This window comes from Cephus cinctus, unplaced genomic scaffold, assembly GCF_000341935.2.
Source record: "Cephus cinctus unplaced genomic scaffold, Ccin1 Ccin1_scaffold1073, whole genome shotgun sequence".
Taxonomy (NCBI): Eukaryota; Metazoa; Arthropoda; class Insecta; order Hymenoptera; family Cephidae; genus Cephus; species Cephus cinctus.
Window position 1 is genome coordinate 202,323 of NW_014333593.1, and position 11,234 is coordinate 213,556.

At 44.7% G+C, this 11,234-nt stretch overlaps 1 protein-coding gene across 3 annotated transcripts in view; it reads right to left on the bottom strand.

Annotated features, from left to right (window-relative positions):
* Nucleotides 1-10,601, bottom strand: part of LOC107271979 (POU domain, class 2, transcription factor 1) — an 82,915-nt gene extending 72,314 nt beyond the window's left edge. For all 3 annotated transcript variants that reach the window (XM_015748637.2, XM_015748638.2, XM_015748636.2), the window contains exon 1: nt 8,800-10,601. In XM_015748637.2, the coding sequence (XP_015604123.1) occupies nt 8,800-9,406 (607 nt within the window). In that variant the 5' untranslated portion in view covers nt 9,407-10,601. The remainder of the gene's footprint in view (nt 1-8,799) is intronic.
* Between the last annotated feature and the right edge of the window lie 633 nt (nt 10,602-11,234).

Consider the following 11,234-nt stretch of genomic DNA (forward strand, 5'->3'; position numbering starts at 1 on the left):
AAATCCCCCCCCCCCCCAAAAAAAAACAAAAAACCTGTAATTTCCCAAAAACCCGCAAAGTCAAATTTCGAATCAGTCATTTACATGCGTTCCTCGCTAAATTAATAAGCAAGTCTACTACCCACAGGCTGCACAAAGACGGGAAAAAGAGCCAGCTCAAAATTCAAAACCCGGAAACATCATAACTTTGACGTAATCGCAACAAAGCTATCTCCTACCGTGTTTCTTCATTCCCGATTTCGTATGCTCTATTTTTGGGCCAGATCCTTCCCGAGATTTCCTCGCTACCGTACAAGTACAACGACTCTACCCATATACCACGCGTTTGCCCATGTATTAATATGGAGCATGTTAATTAAGCATGCGTTGCATAAACAATAAATGAAATAACATTAAAGCCAGTTCACACGTACGCTCTCGAACACGCAGATACAATCGCTCACGCAATCGCGTTAATTCCACCGAATGAATGACAGAGAGCAAGAGGAGGCCCACGAAATATATAATAATAATAATAATGATAATAATAATAATAATAATAATAATAAAAGCGCGGAAGCCAGAAGAGAGTAAAAATCCAATGTAAAAGTGAAAAGAGAGACTCTCCTCCTCCGAAGAGGCATTACACTGTGCTTTATCAAAACCGCTCATCATGGCACATCCGGATTCAAATTACGCTTCGTGCTTATGCTTATGTTTATTTATCCAGTTATTAAAAATGCATTAAGGCCCGCCTAATTATCCGCCAGTGAAAACCGTGGAGAGGGACACGGAGCCATACCGACGTAACGCGCACGCGTCCAGGCCCAACGAGAAAGTCGAGATATGCACTGTGTATCACGTATCAAGGCCCAAAATTGGCAAAGTGGGTATTCCCCCGTTCACTACTTTTCACTCTTGTCTATATATATATAAATATATATTACCATAAAATTTTCATTAATTTTCATAATGCACAACCGGCGACCTGCATGAAAGGCACCGCGAACTTTGACCCTAACGAAAATTCGTAGGTTCAGTCCGTCTCAAGGAAGGGATGCCGAGTCATAGTCATATGAGATCACAACTGCGTATCACCGTGTCGGTACTTCTCTTCGCTTACTGTTATCATTATCATTACCAACACCATCTGGGCACTGTGTGCTTTAATTTGAATACATGAGAGGCAGGAAGTCTGAGCGCGATGTGCATTAGCAACGCCTATTTCTGTGTACACTGCATTATCTTTACTTAAGATAGTACCAGTGGACGTCCCGACGCTCCGCGTTACAGATCGCGCGTCACGTACTGCATGGTACATGCCATACGGTATGTACTGGAGTGTACTATTCTGGTATGACGTGCGTGAGTATGTTCAGAATCTTGCCGAGACCCCCCTACTCAAACGTTGACTTGATTAAGAAAGTAAATACTATGTGTGTGTATATGTATATATATATATATACACACGCGTATGGAAAATATATGTAACATATGTGATATGGAACGAGCCGTGACGAGGACCCACATGCGATGTAAAGGCTGATTCATAAGCGCGAAATTTCGAGGGATCATCTCAGTCATTATCGGTCATTAAGATGACTTGGTATTCCTCTTGATTACGCTAAGCACGCCTTGCATGTGCATACGAGGAATGGAAGGAGCTGACGAAACCTGTTTTCTTTATCTAGAAATAAAAAGGATAAGTAAAAAAAGGAGTCCTGGATATAGATATATGATAGGCCTTGTATAGAAGGGGCTCGGGTGCAGAGTTTCGCCATTTTCATACGCGTTAAGAACAGTCCTGCTGGGGAATTTCGCGAAATTTCGCGCTGCGCGTGACTGGCGGGAAGATTTGAAAGAGAAAAGGAATTTTTCGAAAAAAAAAAAAAAAAAAAAAAAATGGACGGATTCCGTGAATTTCAATAGTGCGAAATTATTTTTCAAATACATTTTCCAAATTCGTACGTGGACCTGTATTCTTGCATGTGCATTTTTTAAATTTTTGAGTTACGTCACGCAATCAGTTACGGATGCGAGTGGCTGCATAATAATGATATTAAAAAATTTTTGCAATTATTGATATCGATCTATTTTCAAAATAATCGATGACTCATCACGACCCAGTGATCCGGGGCTGTATGGATCATTGTCATGCAAGGCTCAGTACGATGATCTTTGTTAGATACGTAGATATAGGACTGGCTGGATCAGTACGAACCTAACCGTAAGCCATAATTTGTAGATGCAACTGATTAAGTCCGAAGTTCTACTTTGATACTTAATTAGGATTAATTAAGAATCCAATTAACATTGTCGCATGAATGGTTTTGCATACGTCGATCTAATCGCTATTGTGTAACAACGCGAGTGAATGAATCGAATTCCATGAAAATGTATAAATTTCGAAAGAAGAGTGCACGTAATAGTCGTTGCAAAAAATAGACGAGTGTCTACGTAATTTTAATTGAAAAAAAAAATAATGCGAAAATATTTGCAAAAAGATATATCATGCATCCCTGGATCGTATCGCGATCGAATCAACGCTCGCCGTGAATCATCAAATCGGCGCGAATAGCCATTTACGCGAAATGCCTTGGTTGCATCTGCGGCTACTGATTGGAGTTGCGAAATGAAAAATGCAAATTCCATAAAGGAAGCACACATACATAGACACCTATAATCACGTGCATAGAGTCCGACAAAGCTATCGAATGACAAAGAGTTCCATACGGCGGTACAGAAAAGAGAGAGAGAGAGAGAGAGAGAGAGAGAGAAATAATGAAGAAAACCAAGAGAAGAGGAAAAAAAAAGTGCACAATTTTTTGCAATGTCGAGGTAAAACTGCCTTGCCGCAAGGATTCGTCGCGCAACGCGTAAACGCATAGAAATACCAACGCGAAGCGTCACAGACTCTTCCCGTGAGTTTCGTAAGCCAAGCTCCGGATCCGCGTACCGTCATTTTAATCTGATACGGGAAAGAGCAAAATCGTCATCAGCGTCAGTCGTCCTCGATGCATTCCACGGCGATGCATCCCAGCCACCACTGAGAAGCACACGCAAACCGATCGCGTAACGGATAAATTCGATATCCGCAAATTTCGAATATCTTTGATTTCCGCAAAAAAGAAAAAAAAAAGAAATAACAAAAAAAATTTAAACGACTCCCCAATCGACTTCGTATAACAAGGAATAAAAAGATTCACCTTAAACTGCACAAAGTGCATCCCAGACGTTGCCGAAGGAGTCCCCATTGTCCTAGTATAATTGCGCGAGTACGCGCATGCGCGAGCTCCGAGGAATTACGCATTTATCGTCGTTACCCGACAATCTATTCCAAACGTATTAGCATGCACTGGCCAAATAAGGCGGGTCCGCTCACCTGCGCCAAGGTAGACATACACAGACAATGCAATGAATATGGTAATTCTCATCATTTATCCGGTCGGCGAGTGAGTCGCGTTAGCGTACGTTTCCCCGCGTAACTTCTTCAAATGAGATTCAGCGGCACGACGCTATCCGCCGCGACGCCGTATAATACCTATATGATACACACCAGGCACATGTGCATTGACCAGTCGGCAGCAGGTGCCTCTCCGCATACATATCTTATTGTACGGTGCCAACAAGGAAGACAGGCAGCATATATATATGTATACACAACTAAAGGAGGAAGAGGTACAAGTGCGTGCTAGGTCCGCGAGACTCGAGTGAACCGGGCATAAAGAAGGCCCCGAGAGAACAAGAGGCACGAGAGTGCATTGGGGCCTCACGGGCCTACCGCAAAGTGCCACTGCGCCAGCACCTACCTATACGTGTCTCGTTCTACAGGCTTACGCCGAGTTATGACTTTTATTACGCTACGTTGCTGCTTTCCGATGCCCGGTGCAAGGCCGTTTATTTTTCCCACGCATATATATATATATATATATATATATATATAGGTATACATACAATGTATACAGTGCTTATTATACCAACAGCAATGTACGTAACGACCTAGAGATCTTGACTGATTTACCACCGAATGAGAAATACCGGCTTTAACTAGACGTTCGAACGTCGTTCCGGACTCGTGACGTCATGACAAATGCAGCAACGTTGTAGGTATACCCTTTGGGTCAGTGAACAACCCTTTACCTCGGATAAGAATCGTATACCGGGGGCACGTGGCGTAACCCCCGGTAGGAGTGAATCTTTAAATGGGGAGAGCGAGAGTGAAAGGGAGTGTAGCGAGAAAGCGAGGATCAGAGAGAGAGAGAGAGAGAGAGAGAGAGAGAGAGAGAGAGAGTGAGTCGCGTGTCGCAGTGATTTGTCGAGGGAAGGAAGAACGGTGTACCGAAGGAAGGATGAGAAAAGGTTAAAGAGAGGATAGAGGGCGGAGAGACGAAGAAGAAAAAAAGAAGAAGATCCAAGGGGTTGCTAGATCCTCTATACCTGGCTCGTTGGGGACTGTAGCCATTCTGCGCCACGTGAGCAGAGCTATAGGGCCTATCTATAGGATATATCCACCTTCTACCTAGAACCTTGTCCCTTGTTGGCTACACCATGCCTGCCCGGTCTGGCCTGCCTGACCTATCCAAGGTATCCAGGATACAAAACCTAAGATTTATCCAAGGGCTTTTACCTGCCCTTCCTACGTAACGCTCAGACATGCCGACTTCCCTTTGCGTCCCCAACGCTCCCTCGCATGCTCCCTTTATAATCTCATATGTGTTACCAGATACTTTTCGCCGGACACGCGTGTCCTGATATAACAGGTGATGTTTGGTCGCTTCTTCCATCTACGGTGGTCTAACCTAACCTTAGGCCTTCCTTATACCTTTTGTATTGTCCTAGCGAATCAGGTTAAACAGGTATATTGGGATTCTGCGTATAGGAAAAATTGATAAATGCCATTGTCACGTGGCATTACGTATCTTCGTCACTTCCGGTATGCGATTTGAGGAATTGACAAAAATTCTTTTTTATAGACGCAAAGTGACCAAATTAATTTTCAAAATGGAATCGATTTGTCCGTATGTGTCATTGATATATGTATATGGATTATGTATCGCTCTGCTACGATGATCTTCAGTTAACGATGCTTATTAGTCATCCGAGGTGAACGGCTCTATCACTTCCGGTCGCGTACTTAAAAAATTTCTTTATCTCGAACCAAGTGCCAAGCCTTGGTTTTTCGAGTGACGCGGCTTCGATAAAATACCTGATTCTTATTGCCACGGCTGAGTATAGATGGGTATACATGCCATAGCATCGAGACACTTTTGCGAAATAATTTGTCAGACGCAAATTTACCGATGATTGTGCAAACTCTATGAAATCATACGTGGAGTACGGTACTTCGTTCTAGGAGAAGCCTGGGTGTCTATTTTACCAGGAATCGGAAAGTTATCGCGAATACATTTTTGCACGGGCCGTTCTCAATGCGACGGCAATCATCGGCGGAGTCTCACAAAGTCGGTCATCAACGATTAATGATAATCAGTAAAATTAAGATTTAGAGCTTTGAAATTTTTCACAAAAAAATTGGAACAATTTCGTAAGACTAATGAATTTTTTTAAAATTTTTCATTACCTACGTAAACTGCCATTTATTTGATTGAAAAAAAAATTTTGCGCATCTCTGCGCAAAAAACCGTCAAATATCGTCGCACAGCGATGAGTAATAGGAATTACTATAAGTACGAGCAATGTTTTTGATTTTACGAACTGATACGACATCCTGATAACGAGTCGTGTTATCAACGTTACTCGTGACCTAAAATTAGATCAAATTTTCGACAAGAGCGCCATATGACACTGCGACGATTTTATTATACGTTGCGTTTTAACCCGTTATCAACGATATTCCGAAATAATTACAGTCCTTATCGCTCTATTAGGTGCGACCGATTCGTTGCATAGGCTGTTATCAGTATCCATAAAAAAAATTATTGTGAAACGCATTAAATACGATTACTCGAATTACTTTACCTGTCCCCCAGTCGCCATCGCGCGAAATCTTAAAAAAAAATATATAATTGCAAATTTTTCAAAATACCAAATTACCTCCTTTTATCTCAAATGAACGCTTGCGTCACGTTATCGACTAAATTGCACCGAAATCCATCTATAATAACTAATTTCCGCCTTCGAACAACTATCGCAGTCCTCGTCGATCCGCCAATCGATAATCCCTGTTTACGAGAAATTGATAAAGGATACCGGCTGATTATTTCAGCCAACGATAAATCATTCGCCTAATATTTCCTAGTTATCAAGTCCGTTCGAAAGATATCAGAGCGATTCGAAAATTTAAATATAATTTATAAAAACGTGAAATCGTCATATCACAGGACTCCATTCGTCGCGTGCACGTACAGTACAGTATATTACAAAGATACTAGATATCACTTCCTCCCATAACGAGTCACTTTACCTAACGTCTAGTAACCGAGCATATCATAGAATCTAATTATGTGATAAACATTATGTGCACTATTACACCTGTCCGTAAATAACATAGAATCAAATGCGCGTCGTGTTACACCATTATATTCACCTCGCATACTGTATAAGCCGGTTGCATATAATGTCGTATATTAAAGCGAAACAAGATATAGGAAATTTAGCATTAACAATCTGCGATCAGAAAAAATTCCCCTAGACATCCCAAACGCGTATAACGGGTGAGAAAAAAATTTTCCTAAATCCAATCACGAGTATCGAAAAAAAAAAAAAAAAAAAAAATTCTACAAAACGTCATAGAGTCATCGTAATAACAAAATGACTTCAGCATGATATCGCCTAATGGAGACATCGTGTAGATCAATTCCCCTGGATCGATCGGCAAATTGTGTGGCTTATCTGCCAAACGATTTTTAATCAAAACGTACATACTGATATTGATAGGCTATCGATTCCACCTTTATACCGCAGCAGTGCCCATCATCCTCCTTTCCATGCTCCCGACTAATTCTAAAACGCGATACGCGTATATCGTGGGAAGATCGGCGACAATCTATATGAAAACTACCCACTTGAATAATCGCACGTGTCAAACGAAAATTTTGAAAAAAAAAAAAAAAAAAAAAAAAAAAAAAAAAAAAAAAAAAAAAAAAAAAAAAATCAAAATCTCGATCAAAAGTTAATAATTAAGCTGAACGCATACCCAACGATAAGCGACAAGCGGAGTAGCTACCTACGTGTCTGCGGGTGTATCCACACGAATCCGACTGTCGCAATAGTTTTCCGTAGATTACTCGACCCCGATTAAAACTGATAAAACTCAAGACGATCGACAACGTCGAGACTTCATTTTCTCCTTTTTTTTTTCTCTTTCTTCTCTCTCTCTCTCTCTCTCCCTCCCCCTCTCCCTCTCCCAAGAGTCAAGATTTACACGCCTGTCAGCCAATCGTCACAATACTAAACCTACGTAACTAATTGCACGGCAGATAGTACCTGGCATAATCGAACGTTATCGCCTGACATTATCGTTCGGTAATTTCTGCAATTATTATTTATTAATTTATCACGGCATTCTCAAGCGCCCGTCACCTTGCCATATGTTTGTCGTTATATTTACCTATTGACTGGATACATTAATTTTTTTACTTTTCATGGATTACAGAGATACAGCGTCTGTCGTGTACGTAAGAGACGAATAAACAAAGTGCTGATTACAGTCGTTTATTAAATTATCAGAGGGTCATCGTGGTGATTGAGGGGGAATTAAATAAAGAGCAACGATTGGTCGACGATACTACGTCGGACAGTGATAGGCTTCGTTCTACGAATTTAGGTATAAAAATTACATACGTGTGTATATGTATATACGTATACAGGGATTGATGCAGAAAAGTATAGAATGCGTGCGAAAAGCAAGTTTGTGCTGTCGGTCGTATTTCCATGAGAGCTTACAAATATTTTTCAAGCTTTCCCTTCCGAGAACGGGCGAGAATGTAAATGGGAAATACCTCATATCCCGTTTACGCAAAACGTCCAATAGCAGGTAAGTCGCATCGGTCGAGGGATGCTGTGCACGGGGTCTGACAATGCACACGGCCGGACGCACAATGCACGAATTTTTCTGACAATGGCTACATACAGCGATGAGTTTCGAAGGGACGTGGGTGTGTTTGGTTGCGTGCAGAAGGGAGATTTTGCATTGACAGCTGACGTTTTTGGTGTATTTTTTTTTCTCTTCCCTACGCCAGTTCCCGTCGCTTTCAATTTCGAAGAATGAGAACGTCGCACTTTACGGACACCCGGTAGAGGGCGTAGAAACGATGAGCCATGGAGTAGCTCGTGCCGACGGAATATTTAATATACGGTCCGCGAGTGAAACAAGGTGATCGATGGAAAAATGATAAAAAGTTAAAAAGAGTTGAGCGAGAGAGAAGACAGATGAAAAAAAAAAAAAGGAAGGAAACAACGTCTGGTTAGGTATCAACGACCCCTCATTAAATTCCAATGGCGAATTAAAGGCGTGATTAGCGAAGCAGTGAAATTGCCCATTTTTTCCCTCCACGTGTACGTATACCTTAAACGAGACAAGTTGCAGCGTAAAACTTGCTTCGAATCCGCCGTCTGCTTCAACACTTATCAGATCGAATGTTTTACGCAATGACTCTGGTATCTCCGCTTACGCGCAAGCTGATCACAATGAATTTCGATAGTCAAATTATTTGGCAGTACGACAACGAGTAATTCAGTCGTCGATTGAGCTATACGAGTATAAGAGACAATGTTTTTTTTCTTTTGACGGTCGTACCGAGCTCTACGAATAGGGGGTCCCTAAACAAAGGTACGTTTGCGATTAGAAATGATGTGACTTACCGGTCTCGACGCCCCGTAGAGGTCCCGAAGGACTTCCGCCCGTAGATACGCCCTCGTCCTCGCTGCCGCTGGTGCTGGCCTCGTCACTAGGACTGTAACTACGTCGTCCCGTGGCGCGAATAGTCTTCAGCGCGAGGGACGAGCCGTTGTTGTTATCGTGAATCCGCCCCTGGAGTCTCTCGTGAACAGTCCTGGCTCGTTCCTGAATGATCTGCTGCTGAAGGGAACCAACGGAGAAGTCGAGGGGCTGATCGACCTCGGCCGAGGTCTGATTGTCGGTGATCCTACGGGGCTGGCACATGGCCGAGCCAGATACCTGGGTCTGGGACACCTGTTCCTGATGTATCGCGCTGGGTGGACTCCACCATTGATGACCCTGTATCGACCTCCAGACCTCGATAGTGTTATTGTTCGTAGGACTGGTCTGCTTCTGTTTACTGTGATGCTGGTGCTGCTGAGGTTGCTGTATCTGCTGGGACTGCTGCGCCTGTCGCGAGGGACTGCTCTGATGTTGGGTCTGCTGGTGCTGCTGATGTTGTTGATGCTGCGCCATCGCCTCGACGAGGTCGTTGTTCTCCAGGAGATGCATGCTCGGCGTCTGCGTCATCGAGGGTATAACGTATCCGGTACCGAGAGGCTCCTCCTGGCGATGCTGATGCCTGTCGTTCTGATGATGCTGGGACCGATGTCTCTGATGTTGCTCCCGTTGATGATGACGATGATGGGAACCGGCAGATGGTATCTGCCGGACTGTCCTGGCTGCCTCGGCGACCCACCGACGTACCGCCTCGCTGTCCAGGCCCGCCAACCCTGCCGACTTGCTCCTTGGGGATGCTGGCGTGTTCGCAGGGATCTGGTGACCGGGTAGCGCTAGGACCCCGGTACCCGCCAGCGCGACCCTGGGACCGGGTACGCCCCCGTAAGCTGTCACCGCCGCGAGATCCAACGTGCTGAGCTTCTTCTTATAATCCTAACTACTGGATCGACCTCGGCCCTTCGGGGAACACGCGGACCTTCCTCGAGGCCGACGTAAACACTCGGTCGAACACTGAATGCATCAACCGTCTCCTGTCACTGTCAGTGTATATAGCCGGTATACTCCTGTCACTAGCACAAGTCACCCGCGTTTAGCACTTCACGAAAACCTCCTTCTCACTTGCACCTTCTCCGACACCTTCTACGCCCCCTTCTTCACCTCCGACACCGCCATCTCCTCCTCGTCCTCGTCCTCCTCCTCGTCCTCCTCCACCTTAACCTCTCCTACCACTTAGCGTTTCCTTACGTACCAGTCATGCCGTCTAGTTCGAACCTGGACGCACCACCCACCGTCCCTGACCGTGTCACCGGTCCGGGTAACCTCACTCTCGTTCAGTAGCTGTCATCGGCCCGAGGATAACACCTTCCAAATCACGCGGACCTGGCGCGAGGCCAGATTCTATATCCACTCCGACGTCTCCCGCCTCTGTCTCACACGTCCTGTCACAACCTTCTGCTGAAACTTCCGCCGATTCGCGTCGCGACTTCCGTGTACCAATGTCCAGTAGCGAAGCAACGATTGCGGATCACGAGGTCAAGAGTGAACGCGTGACATCGTCAGTCGGTGAAAATATAAAAATCTTTGTGATTACGTGAGCACGTGGCTAAATAGACGTACGGAGATATGCTAAAGAGCGTGGGTGCACTCCGTAGGACGTGGCGGCAGTCACTGATGCCGCGGCGGCCCCCGTTATATTATCGCAATCGGAAGGAAGAAGGCGCGAGCGAGCACGACGACCGAGCCAGGATAGATGCTGTCGCGTGCATGTGTGCAGCTACACTAGGCTTCGGCAGGAGGTACACGGACGTCGCCGGCTATCCGGCCGGCCGGCCGTCCACAAGGTGGGGGAGTCGTTAGGCCGGGAAAAAAATCGAGGGTAGGTAGTCGCCGAGCGACGGGCGACGAGCGTCGACCGCCTGGTTCATGCACGGAAGTAGAGGGGGCTTCGCGACCAATGGTGGGAAACGTAATGGCCAATCGTATCGTTTCCACGACAGCGTAACCACGCCCGAACGTCGCGAGAAGCGCGCGCGGCTTTTTCTCGCGAGTCGCGATGAGTCCGTCTTACGTATCTACGTATCTTCAGGATTTTACTTAGTTTCTATAATCTTGGCAATAACGACGGCCCTATTAACATTGTGATAAACCGATAAGACCCACCTTCGATTCGGTCTTTAACTTATCTTAGAATTAAAATTATTCTCATGGATCAATATGGATCGAGGATCGATAAGAATTTTTCCTTTTTTTATTAAACCAAAGAGCAAATTTTAATGAACAGGTCCTCTTCATCTTGGGGCCTTCTCAGGGGGCACCGTACGAGTTTCGAAGGGTTCAAGGGTTAGGTACAAGGGTGTTATGTGCGGTGAGGATGCCAATGAGTTTCAGCAGTGCCACG